This window comes from Salvelinus fontinalis, chromosome 13 (genome assembly GCF_029448725.1).
Source record: "Salvelinus fontinalis isolate EN_2023a chromosome 13, ASM2944872v1, whole genome shotgun sequence".
Lineage (NCBI taxonomy): Eukaryota > Metazoa > Chordata > Actinopteri > Salmoniformes > Salmonidae > Salvelinus > Salvelinus fontinalis.
Genome location: NC_074677.1, coordinates 34,900,644 through 34,918,253, shown reverse-complemented (window position 1 = coordinate 34,918,253; position 17,610 = coordinate 34,900,644). Strand labels below are relative to the sequence as shown.

The following is a 17,610-nucleotide window of genomic DNA, read 5'->3' as shown; positions in this document are numbered from 1 at the left end:
CTGAAGCAGATGCTAAACTACAGGACTGTTTTGCTATCACAGGCTGGAACATGTTCCGGGATTCTTCCGATGACATTGAGGAATACACCACATCAGTCACTTATCAACAAGTGCATCGAGGACGTTGTCCCCACAGTGACTGTACGTACATACCAAAACCAGAAGCCATGGATTACAGGCAACATTCGCACTGAGCTAAAGGGCAGAGCTGCCGCTTTCAAGGTGCGGGACTGTAACCCGGAAGCTTACAAGAAATCCCACTATGCCCTGCGACGGAACCATCAAACAGGCATAGCGTCAATACATGGCTAAGATTGATTCATACTACACCGGCTCCGACGCTCGTCAGATGTGGCAGAGCTTGCAAGCTATTACAGACTACAAAGGGAAGCACAGCCGCGAGCTGCCCAGTGACACGAGCCTACCAGACGAGCTAAAATCACTTCTATGCTCACTTCGATGCAAGCAACACTGAGGCATGCATGAGAGCATCAGCTGCTCCGGACGACTGTGTGATCACGCTCTCCGTAGCCGACGTGAGTAAGACCTTTAAACAGGTCAACATACACAAGGCTGCGGGGCCAGACGGATTACCAGGACGTGTGCTCCGGGCATGTGCTGACCAACTGGCAGGTGTCTTCACTGACATTTCCAACATGTCCCTGATTGAGTCTGTAATACCAACATGTTTTAAGCAGACCACCATAGTCCCTGTGCCCAAGAACACAAAGGCAACTTGCCTAAATGACTACAGACTTGTAGCACTCACGTCCGTAGCTATGAAGTGCTTTGAAAGGCTGGTAATGGCTCACTTCAACACCATTATCCCAGAAACCCTAGACCCACTCCAATTTGCATACCGCCCCAACAGATCCACAGATGATGGAGTCTCTATTGCACTCCACACTGCCCTTTCCCACCTGGACAAAAGGAACACCTATGTGATAATGCTATTCATTGACTACAGCTCAGCGTTCAACACCATAGTACCCTTAAAGCTCATCACTAAGCTAAGGAACCTGGGACTAAACACCTCCCTCTGTAACTGGATCCTGGACTTCCTGACGGGCCGCCCCCCAGGTGGTGAGGGTAGGTAGCAACACATCTGCCACGCTGATCCTCAACACTGGATCTCCCCAGGATTGCGTGCTCAGTCCCCTCCTGTACTCCCTGTTCACCCACGACTGCATGGCCAGGCACGACTCAAACACCATCATTAAGTTTGCAGACGACACAACGGTGGTAGGCCTGATCACCGACAACGACGAGACAGCCTATAGGGAGGAGGTCAGAGACCTGGCCGGGTGGTGCCAGAATAACAACCTATCCCTCAACGTAACCAAAACTAAGGAGATGATTGTGGACTACAGGAAAATAAAGCACCGAGCACGCCCCCATTCTCATCGACGGGGCTGTAGTGGAGCATAGGTCCTAAGATCCTCAAAAGGTTCTACAGCTGCAACATCGAGAGCATCCTGACCGGTTGCATCACTGCCTGGTACGGCAACTGCTCGGCCTCCGACCGCAAGGCACTACAGAGGGTAGTGCGCACGGCCCAGTACATCACTGGTGCAAAGCTGCCTGCCATCCAGGACCTCTACACCAGGCGGTGTCAGAGGAAGGCCCTAAGAATTGTCAAAGACTCCAGGCACCCTAGTCATAGACTGTTCTCTCCGCTACCGCACGGCAAGTGGTACCGGAGCGCCAAGTCTAGGACAAAAAGGCTTCAACAGTTTTTACCCCCAAGCCATAAGACTCCTGAACAGGTAACCAAATGGTTACCCGGACTATTTGCATTGTGTGTGTGTCCCCCCAACCCCTCTTTTACGCTGCTGCTACCCTCTGTTTATCATATATGCATAGTCACTTTAACTATACATGTACATACTACCTCAATTGGCCCGACCAACCAGTGCCCCTGCACATTGGCTAACCGCATTGTGTCCCACCACCCGCCAACCCCTCTTTTTACGCTACTGCTACTCTGTTCATCATATATGCAGTCTCTTCAACCATACCTACATGTACATACTACCTCAATAAGCCTGACTAACCGGTGTCTGTATATAGCCTTGCTACTTATTTTTCAAATGTCTTTTTACTGTTGTTTTATTTCTTTACTTACCCACCCACACACTTTTTTTCCTGCACCATTGGTTAGAGCCTGTAAGTAAGCATTTCACTGTAAGGTCTACACCTGTTGTATTCGGCGCACGTGACAAATAAACTTTGATTTGGCCTCCCGGGTGACGCAGTGGTCTAGGGCACTGCATCGCAGTGCTAGCTGCGCCACCAGAGTCTCTGGGTTCGCGCCCAGGCTCTGTCGCAGCCAGCCGCAACCGGGAGGTCCGTGGGGCGACGCACAATTGGCATAGCGTCGTCCGGGTTAGGGAGGGTTTGGCCGGTAGGGATATCCTTGTCTCAGTATGTAAAATGTAATGAAATGTAAAAAATGTAATAAAATGTATGAACTCTACTGTAAGTCGCTCTGGATAAGAGCGTCTGCTAAATGACTAAAATGTAAATGTAAATTTGATAGGCTTGAAGTCATAAACAGCGCTGTGCCTCAAGCATTGCTAAGAGCTGCTGGCAAACGCAGTAAAGTTTGAATGAATGCTTACAAGCCTGCTGCTGCCTACCACCACTCAGTCAGACTGCTCTATCAAATATCAAATCATAGACTTAATTATAATAAACACAGAAATACAAGCCTTAGGTCATTAATATGGTCAAATCCGGAAACAATCATTTAAAAAACGTTTATTCTTTCAGTGAAATAAGGAACAGTTCCGTATTTTATCGAAAAGGTGGCAACCCTAAGTCTAAATATTGCTGTTACATTTCACAACCTTCAATGTTATGTCATAATTATGTAAATTCGTTTGCAATGAGCCAGGCGGCCCAAACGGTTGCATATACCCCGACTCGGCGTGCAATGAACGCAAGAGAAGTGACACAATTTCCCTAGTTAATATTGACTGCTAACATGAATTTCTTTTAACTAAATATTCAGGTTTAAAAAATAGACTTGTGTATTAATTTTAAGGAAGGCATTGATGTTTATGGTTAGGAACATTTGTGCAACGATTGTGCTTTTGTTAAATCACCCGTTTGGCGAAGTAGGCTGTGATTTGATGATTAAACAGGCACCGCATTGATTATATGCAACGCAGGACAAGCTAGTTACCCTAGTAATATCATCAACCATGTGTAGTTAACTAGTGATTATGTTAAGATTGATTGTTTTTTTATAAGTTTAATGCTAGCTAGCTACTTACCTTGGCTCCTCTAGCTGCACTCGCGGAACAGGTGGTCAGCCTGCCATGCAGTCTCCTCGTGGAATGCAATGTAATCGGCATCCAAAAATGCCGATTACCGATTGTTATGAAAACTTGAAATCAGACATGCCGATTAATCGGTTGACCTCTAGTTTGAATAGCCTAAAAACGTAACATAGCCAGGGGACTAGGGCTGACCAATTATTCGACTGGTCGATTGTTTGGTCAATAGGCTGTTGGTCGACCGAGATTTTTTTTAGTCGAGCAGTACAGAAAATATATTTTATGGGACAAGAGACACCCATTTCATTCACGCCCATCTCAGTGAACTAATCCATTGAGGCAGAGACTAATCTATTGCAGAGGCTGCAGGGATGGCTCCGTCCAAGAAAGGGAGTGTGGCTGCACAATGCATGTCTCCCTCCAGAATGCACTCACACCAATTTGTGCACATTCAATGTTTCATAACTTGTGTGAATTGTTTGCTTTAATGTTAATTCCTAATCTACAATGTTTGTTTGGTTACGGTAATGTCTGTTAATGCATTCAATACATTATATTATTCCTTTTACCGTTCTCATTGTCAGAGGGAGTGGACACATTTTTAGAGCGCACAACCTATGCTACACCTGCGAGAAACAAGTTTTGGTTTATTTCATAATTTTTATGAGTTTGGTCAATTTAGTCATTCTATTTTGTTTGGAGCGCTCCTGTCAATGATGAGTAATGACGCGCACCTGATTATGCATAGAAGTAGGCCTATAGGCTGCCTGGTCTGCACACAAATGTAGGCAAATAAATGTGTCCATTTGGAGATCTGATAGTATTTCTGATTGGCTTAATGCACCACCACTAATGAGCTGTGGAGCTTCTCAAAGTGTGGCTCAGTTGGTAGAGCATGGCGCTTGCAACGCCAGGGTTGTGGGTTCAATTCCCACGGGGGGACCAGGGTTCAATTCCCACGGGGGGACCAGGATGAATATGTATGAACTTTCCAATTTGTAAGTCGCTCTGGATAAGAGCGTCTGCTAAATGACTTAAATGTAATGTAATAGTAATGTTTTCTTCACCTCAAACAGCAAGCAAAGTCTGTTTTTACAGCCACTGAGATTTTTTTAATTTCACCTTTATTTAACCAGGTAGGCCAGTTGAGAACACGTTCTCATTTACAACTGCGACCTGGCCAAGATAAAGCAAAGCAGTGGAACACAAACAACACAGAGTTACACATGGGAAAAACAAACGTACAGTCAATAACACAATAGAAAAAGTCTATATACAGTGTAAGCAAATTAGGTAAGATTAGGGAGGTAAGGCAATAAATAGGCCGTAGTGGCGAAGTAATTACAATTTAGCAATTAAAACACTGGAGTGAGATGTGCAGAAGATGAATGTGCAAGTAGAAATACTGGGGTGCAAAAGAGCAAAAAAATAAATAACAATATGGGGATGAGGTAGTTGGATGGGCTATTTACAGATGGGCTATGTACAGGTGCAATGATCTGTGAGCTGCTCAGATGACAGCTGATGCTTAAAGTTAGTGAGGGAGATATGAGTCTCCAGCTTCATTGATTTCTGCAATTTGTTCCAGTCATTGGCAGCAGAGAACTGGAAGGCGGCCAAAGGAAGAATTAGCTTTGGGGGTGACCAGTGAAATATACCTGCTGGAGCGCGTGCTGCTATGGTGACCAGCGAGCTGAGATAAGGCTGGGCTTTACCTAGCAAAGACTTATAGATGACCCGGAGCCAGTGGGTTTGGCGACGAATATGAAGCGAGGGCCAGCCAACGAGAGCATACATGTCGCAGTGGTGGGTAGTATATGGGGCTTTGGTGACAAAACGGATGGCACTGTGATAGACTACATCCAATTTGCTGAGTAGAGTGTTAGAGGCTATTTTGTAAATGACATCGCCGAAGTCGAGGATCGGTAGGATAGTCAGTTTTACGAGGGTATGTTTGGCAGCATGAGTAAAGGATGCTTTGTTGCGAAATAGGAAGCCGATTCTAGATTTAATTTTGGATTCGAGATTCTTAATGTGAGTCTGGAAGGAGAGTTTACAGTCTAACCAGACACCTAGGTATTTGTAATTGTCCACATATTCTAAGTCAGAACCGTCCAGAGTAGTGATGCTGGACGGGCGGGCAGCGATTGATTAAAGAGCATGCATTTAGTTTTACTTGCATTTAAGAGCAGTTGGAGGCCACGGAAGGAGTGTTGTATGGCGTTGAAGCTCATTTGGAGGTTTGTTAACACAGTGTCCAAAGAAGGGCCAGAAGTATACAGAATGGTGTCGTCTGCGTAGTGGTGGATCAGAGAATCACCAGCAGCAAAAGCGACATCATTGATGCATAGAGAAAAGAGTCGGCCTGAGAATTGAACCCTGTGGCACCCCCATAGAGACTGCCAGAGGTCCGGACAACAGGCCCTCCGATTTGACACACTGAACTCTATCTGAGAAGTAGTTGGTGAACCAGACGAGGCAGTCATTTGAGAAACAAAGAATGACAATAACTCCTCAATGTTTTTGGAAAATCTTTCCTTTCGATAACCAATGTAATGCTCAGAGCTAGTGGAAACATAACATAGGCCTACTTGATTAATTCTTATCCCTTGAGCCTACAGCGCTGTCGGTCCCGAGCTCACTGGCACAGGAAACTGAGGGCTCAGTTAATAGTTGATACAATGTTTAAAGTTTCTTGCAGACAGGCCATGCATAGCCAATGTGATTTATAGGATTTTTTTATTATATATTTTAAAAATCAGGATACTTTTTTTTACCTGCAGTGCTTTTATTTGTTGGCTTTATAGGCTATTTTTACATAGTTGGAAATAGATAGATTAACCAAATGAAATTGATTGAGATACAAAGACGTTATTATAAATTAAATGAAACTGTTCCACGAAAATGTGCATATGAAAACCATAACTGATCTCTGGCTCCCTCTTGAGTCATTTGTGTCATATGTCTTATTTCATCAAAAAGTGGGCTTAAACCATCAGACAAGCTCAATGCATATATAGTTGATTTTATTGCATATATAGTTGATTTTATACACATAGGGTGTAATATGTTTTAATTTACAGTAAAACAACTTTTCCACTCAGATTTTTTTAATTACATATATATATATTTTTTTAAACCTATATTTATATACATATATATATTATAAAATTGTAGTGATTCACATGATTTCAGGATAAATCCAGCAGTTCCCTATGCTGGGTAGTGAATATCAAAGCAAACACTCAACCATGAGCACCACGGAGCCTTCAAAAGAACTCCGGGACAAAGTTGTGCAAAGGCAGATCAGGGGTTGGGTATAAAAAGATTTCAAAAGGCCTTAAATTAAGAAGTGGAAGGTGTATGGCACCACCAAGACCCTGCCGTCTGTCAAAACTGGATGACCGAGCAAGTAGGAGACTGATCAGAGAGGCTACCAAGAGTCCAATGGCAACTTTGAAAGAGAGATAGGCTTTTAATGCCAAGACTGGTCAACATGTGCATGTGATAATATCTCAAGCACTCCACCAAATCTGGCATGTATGGTAGGGTGGAAAGAAGGAAGCCATTACACAAGAAAGCCCACCTTGAATGCAGTTTGAATTATGCAAAACAACACTGGAGCTTCTGTAGCCATGTGTCAAAAAGTTGTGTGGTCTGATGAAACTAAAATTGAACTTTTTGGCCTGAATGCAAAGCGTTACATTTGGCGCAATCCCAACACATCAACCAAAGAACCCAATCCCTACTGTGAAGCATGATGGTGGCAGTATCATGTTATGGGGATGATTCTCATCGTCTTATCAGGATAGAAGGGGAAATGAATGGAGCATTGTACAGAAAGGTCCTTGAGGAAAACCTGCTACCCTCTGCAAGAAAGCTGAAATGGGGACAGAAGTTCACCTTCCAGCATGACAACGATGTCTGGGGTGTAGACTTTTTATAGGCTCTGTAAACTACACATTAACAGTCAGTCTCCCCAGACATCATCATATTTCACAATGGGGACTGTGAATAAGGTGCGTTAGTGTCAGATGAGGGTGGGGACTTACAGGTCAGCTGCAGTGTGGTTGTGCTGTAGGGGCTGGTTGAGGGTGGCAGGGGGCTCTGCCTGCTCCACTGGACCCTCCTCACGGGCCCGTTTCAGCAGCTCAAACAGTGGCGAGTCCTGGGGAGAAACACACGGAACAGCAGTCATTAGACAGGCACTACAGCATTTCACACATGCACCGAAGCACTACAAACACAACACCAAGCTTAAGCTCATAATGTCATAATCAACACAATGTACATTACACTATGTGCCTAAACGCTATTACATTATACCTTCATTATTGGCAATGTATTACATTATCAGAATTTATTACATTATAAATGCAAAAGTTATTACATTATCAGCAGCTATTACATTATTGGCATTTTATAACATCAGTTGCTACAGGGTTAACATCCCGTCCTCATGCCACTGGTGATATTGGGTTTGACCTTTGGAACATGGACACTCCCTAAGCCTCTATGTATTAGATCTTATCAGACACACGTAATATTCAATTCAACTATATTCATACAAAAGGGTGGGTGTGTTTATGAAAGCAGGCCTACATGGTTATTTACGCTAAGACCTCACCAGGAACTCCACATTCAACACTTTCAGTTGTTCCCCGTGCTATATGCAACATAAAGGCAGACAAACTTCCTGCGGCTGTTTGTCAAGCTGCATTTTGGGTCAAGATCAAAAGGTATGACATTTATTGAACACTCACATGCACGCCCACACTTGCACACAAATAGACGCATACAGCACGGTTCTGTATCGAGTCAGTGAAAGCCGCACCTAGTCCCCTGCCTCATCTCGTTAGTCTGCAGGCTCAGGCTTGCCATCACTGGGACCTTCCCCTTCCTGTCGTTCTGAGGCAACTGCTTCGGTGACGCCACTGACTCGAAAACAGCTCAAGAAAGTACACTGGGCTCTGGGGTTGACAGGAGAGTATGACTTAACTGATTCCTTTCACCAAGCAGAGCCAAATGAAGACGTGCTCTGTTTGGGGGTAGGATAGCTCTTAGATATCAAACAAAATAAAGACAAAATAATACCCTACTACATTTCATTGCTTGATATATTCATGATATCCTGACTGAATGCTAAGGGCACAAAAACAAGATAACACATATCTAGAGTTACTTCAGCCTTGGGATATAACGGGTTAAAGATTACATTTTCAAAACAAACATCAAGAGGGAGAGAAAGTGAGCGAGAAAGACTGTAGGTGAAGGGGCCTACATTGCTAAAGCTGTCAGATGTGGGCCGGCCTTGGAGGCGTGGTGGCCTACTCCTCCCAGTGTGTAAGCAAGCAGTCGGTTAAGCTTCAGTCTAAAAGGTAGAGCTTCAGAACAGAAGACTGACTCCACTGAACTTAAGGCTGCATCACCGGTGGACAGGCAGGCTGCAGCAGAGCCTCTGTCAGTTTCCAAGTGTAGGGTCAGTAGGAACACCATGCCCCCAAGGGCTGCAGCAGGAAGAGACAGGAAGAGGGCTGCCAGAGGCAAAGCAGGAGGCCGGGAGAGAGGGAGGGACCCAGAGGGGCAGCAGAAAGCCTCTCAGCTCACAGACCCGAGGAGAGGCACATGACTCCCCCCTCTTTCACTGGAGCAAGGAACACCACTGACTCTGGAGTGAGAGAAGAAAAACTCTCCAGACTCAGAAAAGACAACCTCAAGGCTGTTCACAAGAAGACCACAGGACATAAAAACGGACCTGGGATCTTACAATTACTTTAACTAGATACATCTTACTCCTGCCAATGGACTAACTGAGAGGACTGTTATCTTTTTGGATACTCGCACAGGTATTGACGGAGTTACTTGCTGTTCTTTTTAAAACGCTGGGCTTTCTGGAAAAGCAAGTTGACGGTGGTATTTGCATGAGAGCACATTATTATGCTTAAAAACCAGTGGATAGAATGAAAGTGATGGTGTACTTTTATGCTGGGGGGTGAGGCTAAAGCTTAACTGGAAATTACATAGATAACATCAACGGATGTGTACCTCTGAAAATAAGGAAACTTATTTTGTACTCTATTCTTTGGAATTATCTTGTACAAGCTGCTGTCCACATAAACTTTCCCATTTTTGTATTGACATTCATCAACACTCCCATCCTCCAAACCCTACACCAGTCCTCCCCAAAGATGTATAACAGCACTCTAGAGACTGATGGCATCAGTTCTCTAGGCTTGAGCCAAAACAACATGAGCTGCATTAAGAGTGACGGCTTCAAGTACACCATGTACACCTCAGTCTTCAGCCTGGTCTTCATAGTCGGGTTGCTCTTCAACATGGTCGCAGTCTACATCTTTGCCTGCACGCTGAAGCTGCGCAACGAGACCACCACCTACATGATGAACCTGGTGGTGTCCGACCTGCTCTTCGTCCTCACCCTGCCATTCAGGATCTTCTACTTCATCAACAGAGACTGGCCATTCGGCAGGGTGCTCTGCCAGCTCTCAGTCTCCCTCTTCTACACCAACATGTACGGCAGCATCCTCTTCCTCACCTGCATCAGCGTGGACCGCTTCCTGGCCATCGTCTACCCATTCCGATCACAGGCGCTGCGGACAAAACGGAACGCCAAGCTGGCCTGCTGTGCCGTGTGGGTGTTGGTGCTGTCTGGCAGCCTGCCGACAGGCTTCCTCCTGGACACCACCTCGCTCAGAAACGAAAACTCAAATTCCTCCGTCAACTACTGCTTCGAGAACTTCTCCAACAAGCAGTGGCAGTCCAGTCTGTCCAAGGTGGTGGTGTTTATTGAGACAGTGGGATTCCTGATTCCGTTGTTACTCAACGTCTTCTGCTCGGTCTCGGTCCTCCAAACACTGCGCCAGCCCCAGGCCATCAGCCGGGGTGGCCAGCTCAACAAGACGAAGATCCTGAGAATGATCGTGGTTCATCTTCTCATTTTCTGCTTCTGCTTCATCCCTTATAATGTCAATCTGGTGTTCTATGCCCTGGTCCGCACCAAGCTGCTGAAAGGCTGCATTGTGGAGTCAGTGGTGAGGACCATCTACCCTATCACCCTCTGCATTGCGGTCACCAACTGCTGTTTCGACCCAGTCATCTACTACTTTACATCTGAGACCATCCAGAACTCCATCAAACGGAAGTCGATGGCAGTTCGCAACAATAAGATGTCCGTGGGGCTTCAGACGGACACGCTGAAGAGCCAGAGCACCATGCAGAACAACCTGACGACTCTGAGAGAAAAAGTATTTCACAACGAATCCACTGTGTGACGTCACCACCCGAAGGTGCCACCTTGATGAGGCATCAATATTTCAGATGACTCAATTGTTGGTGCAACACACCCAGATGATCTAAAGCAAAAGATGGGAGATCGGTGGTCTGGAGTGGATTCTATAAGAACCATGGCATCACAGGAAGCAAGTGCAGTTGCATTAAGGGTACCCACTAAGTCCACTGACTGAGTGTTTTCGTGTTAAGGGTAATTCCACGTTAACAGTGACACTAACTAGGTTTCCATTCAATTGGCGAAAAATTTATGCAAATATTCTAAACATCTGCACAAATAAAATATGCGCATTTTCCCACCAGTGGTGCATTTCCACCAAACAAACTGGTGGATAGATAGATCTCTCTCTCTCTGTGTAATGCCATACTGCACACAAAATGTCATTTCTCTTCATTTTCATGTACCGATAAAAACCTAAAAAGTTCAAAGTGTTTCCATCGCATTTTCAACTCTACCGATAGTGGTCACAAAAACTGTTGCGTTAAATAGCAAATGCGTCTACTCTGGTCTTGGCACTTGTGCTCCAGCCAACAGCTGACAGAAACAGTGCGGTTAGGCTGTGCGGGTAGGCTAATCTATATGAGATTATTCTGGAAAAGAGCAAGAATATTTTTGTAAAAATGGCAGTCAAGCAACGGTCATCATGCCACCAGAATAAGAGCCGTGATATTTACTGTAAAGAAGCGTGAAGATCAGGGTGCACTTTCACCACACTGAAGTTAATAATTTATTTAATCTGTAGCCTAATAAAACTGCATGGTTTCCCGAGTCGTTGTGGGAGGACCACACACACACACACCATATTATCGCGACTCCAAGTTTACTTCGATATGATGGTTATTATATCAACATTTGCGCATGAAGGCATTTCCACTGCCATTTCTCGTATAATTTGTTTTACAGACAGAAAAAGATCACGTAGAATGAACAAATTAAAGTCGGCAGAATGACAACATACACAGTGTGTCATTCTGTTACCAAACTTCGTATCTGCACGGTTCTTCAAGTAAATGTGTTTGTAAAATGTTCAGTGGAAATTGTTAAAAGTAGTCCTTGTGCATAGTTGTATGGTTTGTTTAAACTTGGCAATCATTGGTTTTTGTTTGACAAACATTTAAAGTGAAAAATATGAGTCTCAATGTCCCTCTGTTACCATGGAATTGCCCTTAAGGATTGCATCAATAGCGGTGTTGGCTGTCAGGATTTTACTACATGATACAGGTCTATGCGGGAAACCCTGGAGTGTGGGGCTACGGATTTACAAAAAAAAAAAAAAAAGTGTGAACATTTACCCACAACACACTTTGTGACTTGTCAAACAGTGACTGAGGTGTCTAAATGTGGCTCTATTGAAATACTTTATACCAGGCAGTGGTCAGTATTTTCCCTGCAACTTTAAGTACAGAATATTGTATAATAAACTAAAATAATGAAATAGCACTTTATAGAGCAACACATTTTTCTTGCACCCCCGCACCAACAGTGATTGTGACACCAATAAAAAAAATGAACGCAAACAAGTTCTCATCTATTTTGTTGAGTCATCAGAAGTGAACAGACGGTGGTAAATATGTATGATATTACCCAGGTTTACCTTTGCACGCCACATATTGATTTGTGGGTAATAAACAGAGTGAGATATTTAGGGCATTTTACAAAGACATGTGGTTATCAGTCCTTCAGGTTTATGATACCACCTCACTAGCGTGGCGATAACGTTCTCCCTTGCTCATATTAATCATACCACTGAACGACTAAATAGCTAGTGCAAACAGAAACCACCTCAAACCATTGCCAAGCATGACAAAGAACGCCTGTATTTAGAAAGATTTGAAGGACAACTGAGTTTAGAAGGATTTGTTTGCTGTTGATACAGTTCATCGTGCATGTGTTGAATCATTGTTTAATTAAGTTGAGTGTCACACCATAACTAAATCTCGCCTTCGAGACCATAACATTGAGTTCAGGGGTTGAAACAAAAAACAAACTGAGTAAGAAAGTAGATTTAAGTCTGATCTAATGGGTTGCAGGGTGGCTATTTTACAACAAAAATATTGAAATAATGTATATTTGAGAAAACCCAAAACTATGTTGAGCAACATAGAATAGCTAGACGACCACAGCCAAGGGCTGCTACCTGAAGAAAACTGTACTCCGACAGCATCAGCCATGAGGGAAACGTGAGAAACATCTGGCCTCTGTTATACAGCCAGAGGACAGAGGTATGTGAAACTGACTAACTATGCCAGTGGTGGGTGGCCAAAATGTACCAAAGTCAACCAAAGTGAATACAACAATTATTCAAACCTCAATGATTATGAAAAAGAAAAACAGCTCAATTCTGTATTTTACTGCATAAACATCTTATTCATATACTGAACAAAAATATAAAAACGCAACATGCAACAATTTCACTGAATTACAGTTCATATAAGGAAATCGATCAATAAGACCTTAATCTGTGGATTTCACATGACTGGGCAGGCACACAGCCATGGGTGGGCCTGGGAGTGCATAGGCCCACCCACTTGGGAGCCAGGGACACCAACTGTGTCAGGGACACCCACAGGCCCAGCCAATCAGAATTAGTTTTGAAACACAAAAGGGCTTTATCACAGACAGAAATACTCCTCCGTTTCATCAGCTGTCCGGGTAGCTGGTCTCTAGACGATCCCACAGGTGAAGAAGCCGGATGTGGAGGTCCCGGCCTGGCATGGTTTCATGTAGTCTGCGATTGTGCGGGCGGTTGGACGTTCTTCCATATTCCCTAAAACGACGTTGGAGGCAGTTTATGGTAGAGAAATTAAGATTAAATTCTCTCGCAACAGCTCTGATGGACATTCCTGCAATCAGCAAGCCAATTGCATTCTTCCTCAACTTGAAACATCTGTGGCATTGTGTTGTGTGACAAAACTGCACATTTTAGAGTGCCATTTTATTCTCCCCAGCACAAGGTGCACCTGTGTAATGATCCTGCTGTTTAATCAGCTTCTTGATATGCCACAACGGTCAGGTGGACAGATTATCTTGGCAACGGAGAAATGCTCACTAACAGGGATGTACATAAATTTGTGCACAAAATTTGAGAGAAATAAGCTTTTTGTGCGTATGGAACATTTCTGGGATATTTTATTTCAGCTCATGAAACATGGGAATAACAATTTACATGTTGCGATTATATTTTTGCTCAGTATAGACTGGGTTTTAACTGGGTAGTTCTGTTCAATAATTTTTTACCAAACCCATATCAGGGTTTCTTATGAACACTTTGTAAGGGGGGAGTCTTAGTGAAACGCAAACTGCATACAGGGCATTCGGAAAGTATTCAGACCCCTTCACTTTTTCCACATTTTGTTACATTACAGCCTTATTCTAAAATGAATTAAATTCGTTTTTTTACCCTCAAATCTACACATAATAAATAGCCAACAATGACAAAGCAAAAACAGGTTTAGAACTTTTAGCAAAAAACTGAAATATCACATTTACATAAGTATTCAGACCCTTTACTCAGTACTTTGTTGAAGCATCTCTGACAGCGATTAGAGCTTCGAATCTTCTTGGGTATGCTCAACAGCTATTTTCAGGTCTCTCCAGAGATGTTCGATCGGGTTCAAGTCCGTGCTCTGGCTGGGCCACTCAAGGACATTCAGAGACTTGTCCCGAAGCCACTCCTGCATTGTTTTGGCTGTGTGCTTAGGGTCGTTGTCCTGTTGGAAGGTGAACCTTCGCCCCAGTCGGATGTCCGAGCACTCAGGAGCAGGTTTTCATCAAGGATCTCTGTACTTTGCGTCGTTCATCTTTCCCCTCAATCCTCACTAGTTTCCCAGTCCCTACCTCTGAAAAACATCCCCACAGCATGATGCTGCCACCACCATGCTTCACCGTAGGGATAGTGCCAGGTTTCTTCCAGATGTGACGCTTGACATTCAGGCCAAAGTGCTGAATCTTGGTTTCATCAGACCAGATAATCTTGTTTCTCATGGTCTGAGAGTCCTTTAGGTGCCTTTTTGCAAACTCCAAGCAGGCTGTCATGTGCCTTTTAATGAGTGGCTTCCATCTGGCCACTTTACCATAAAGGCCTAATCAGTGGAGTGCTGCACAGATGGTTGTCTTTCTGGAAGGTTCTCCCATCTCCACAGAGGAACTCTGGAACTCTGTCAGAGTGACCATCGGGTTCTTGGTCACCTCCCTAACCAAGACCCTTCTCACCCGATTGCTCACTTTGGCCGGGCGGCCTGCTCTACGAAGAGTCTTGGTGATTCCAAACTTCTTCCATTTTAGAATGATGGAGGCCACTGTGTTCTTGGGGACCTTCAATGCTGGAGAAGTGTGTTGGTACCCTTCCCCAAATCTGTGCCTCGACACAATCCTGTCTCGGAGCTCTAAGGACAATTCCTTCGACCTCATGGCTTGGATTTTGCTCTGACATGCAACTGTGGGACCTTATATAGACAGGTGTGTGCCTTTCCAAATCATGTACAATCAATTGAATTTACCACAGGTGGACTCCAATAAAGTTGTAGAAACATCAAGAATGATCAATGAAAACACCTGAGCTCAATTTCGAGTCTCATAGCAAAGGGTCTGAACACTTATGCAATCAAGTTATTTCTTTTTTTTTTTTTTTTTTTTACTGTTTTCGCTTTGTCATTATGGGGTATTGTGTGTAGAGTTAAGAGGATTGAGTGTCTCTGGGTCGGATAGATTTGAACTCGGTCTTGACTCTGTCCTGGACAGTGAGGAAACGTAACATCTTCCAGAAACCAGCGGAGTAAAAAAAGAAATTATCAGCTTCCATGCAGTAAGAGCATAAACCCGCTTTGCCAAATAGACACACTCCTTTCTTGAAACAATACCTGCAGTCCTTATACCTATTATAGACATGTTTGCGCAGTGGTGAACCTATTGGACCTCCAGTGTGTGACAAGTTTGTGACGCTTAAAGGACAGCAACGGTAATACCAGCGCACTCATGTAGGAGTGCACTTTTTGTAAAACACAAAGGTCCAGTGGTGTATTGGAGGCTATACGCAGGTATAAACACTTTTTTTTATGGGCATTGCATATACTCACTTAATCCCCACTAATACACATCAAAGTAGTGTAGTGGAGGTATATGACTTTTGAGAAATCATGCACAAAGTAACCTACACATTTACATTTACATTTTAGTCATTTAGCAGACGCTCTTATCCAGAGCGACTTACAGTAGAGTGCATACATTTTATTACATTTTACATACTGAGACAAGGATATCCCTACCGGCCAAACCCTCCCTAACCCGGACGACGCTATGCCAATTGTGCGTCGCCAATTGTGCGTCGCCCCACGGACCTCCCGGTTGCGGCAGGCTGCGACAGACCCAGCCCAGCCTGGGCCCAGCCCAGCCTGGGCCCAGCCTGGGCGCGAACCCAGAGACTCTGGTGGCGCAGCTAGCACTGTGATGCAGTGCCCTAGACCACTGCGCCACCCGGGAGGCACACAATCGTCAAGTGCATTAAATATATTCACGTGTGCCGCACACGGCCTCATTTCTGCGGAATATCATCTGCAGGCAGCAAGAGCACTCAACTGGTTTTGGCATGGAGCAGCTCACAGAAGAATGACATTGGTAGCTGGTGGGGTAGTTATGAAAGACGTTTCAACGTACGATATTTACCAGTAATTGCTAACTTAGGCAACAATGGGTATGCAAACCAGGTATTGAAAAATTTAGTCCTAAATCTTGGTTAGTAGGCTATTTGTGATGTCCAATTCAGTCATCATGCCTGGTTTGCATCAGAAGCGTAGGCATGGGTGGGCACAGGCCAACCCACTGGGGAGCCAGGCCCACCCAACCAGATTGGGCAAAAATAATATAAATTCTTCCCAGACCTCAAATGTTCTCCTGGTGTAGTTTAAGCATTGTTGTGGACTTAGAATTTTTTTTTTTTTTAAATATAGGATACTTCACACAGGGTGCTTTCCTTCACTGGGGAGGCTGTTTGGGAAATCTTGGGCAAAATGTTTGTATACCCATTTCTCCAGGTGCCACTACACCACTGCATAGGGCCGATGGAAAGACAGCAGGTGCACACAGCATGATGTTAAAGGATAAGCAGTCCATTCACTCTGCCACTAGGTCCCAATCACAAGAACAGAAACACACAACCCTTAGGCTAAGCATTTCCTAATCTAAATGTACAACTAATTACAATCATGGGCTTGCATTGGACTCACATTTTTCTGGTCTCGGTTTTTACTGACCCCTCGTCCCCCTCCCGGTTTTGAATCGGTCTCTGACTCAACTCTGGCATGGTACGTTTACCAACATATCTTCTTATAGTAAAGCCAGTGTTGTGTTAGAGTCCGAATCAAGACTAAGACCGGGGGTGGAGGGGGGGGGGGGACAAGTAGTCCGAGACAGAGTCAAGACTGAGGCCAGAAAAATGTGAGTCCAATACAAGACCATGATTGTGATGTTGTCAAATCACCACCACAAGAGTTCAAAATGTCCAGTATTTCTGTGTTCATATTTCAGAACAACATATGGATTCTTTAGACATTCAGAATAGTGTACAAAATGCTGCTGAGGAAAAAGAGCCACTCTACAAATTATTACTAACCCAAACACGCATTCAGAGAATGGCTAAGGATTTATAAAATACTAATAATATTAGGTTTCAATGATGTTCTGATTTAATATCTTGTTGTTGGATTAAGGATTAACACTGAAGAGAAAAAAGGATTTTTCTTCAGTGGTCTCTGGGGAGTTAAATCAACCATTGGCTCGGTCATCAGAAGCTAGATAGAAGGCATCTGCCATTCAACAGTATTAGGGCAGAATTTTGGAGTGACAGTGGAATCAACCAATCACATTGACTTGTAATGGGTGGGACAGTTTTTACAGAAACATAAGGAAACTTCTGCCTTCTTGAAGGCCAACAGGTCTCTGACAAAAGCGAGCAGTAGTTCTCCCACAGTTTAGCTAGCTAGCTTTTGTTGTAGGCTAGTTTGCAGCGGCTGCAGCAGGTGTTATCGA

At 44.1% G+C, this 17,610-nt stretch overlaps 2 protein-coding genes across 2 annotated transcripts in view; one reads left to right on the top strand and one right to left on the bottom strand.

The window, feature by feature from the left end:
* Positions 1 to 17,610, bottom strand: part of rb1 (retinoblastoma 1) — a 41,230-nt gene that overhangs the window by 6,327 nt on the left and 17,293 nt on the right. The window contains exon 18 of the mRNA XM_055942549.1: positions 7,334 to 7,449. Coding sequence (XP_055798524.1) covers positions 7,334 to 7,449 — 116 coding nt within the window. The remainder of the gene's footprint in view (positions 1 to 7,333; positions 7,450 to 17,610) is intronic.
* LOC129868507 (lysophosphatidic acid receptor 6-like) lies at positions 9,326 to 12,097 on the top strand. Its single transcript, XM_055942551.1, has one exon. It carries the CDS (start codon positions 9,470 to 9,472, stop codon positions 10,568 to 10,570), a length of 1,101 nt encoding a protein of 366 aa, XP_055798526.1. The 5' UTR covers positions 9,326 to 9,469; the 3' UTR covers positions 10,571 to 12,097.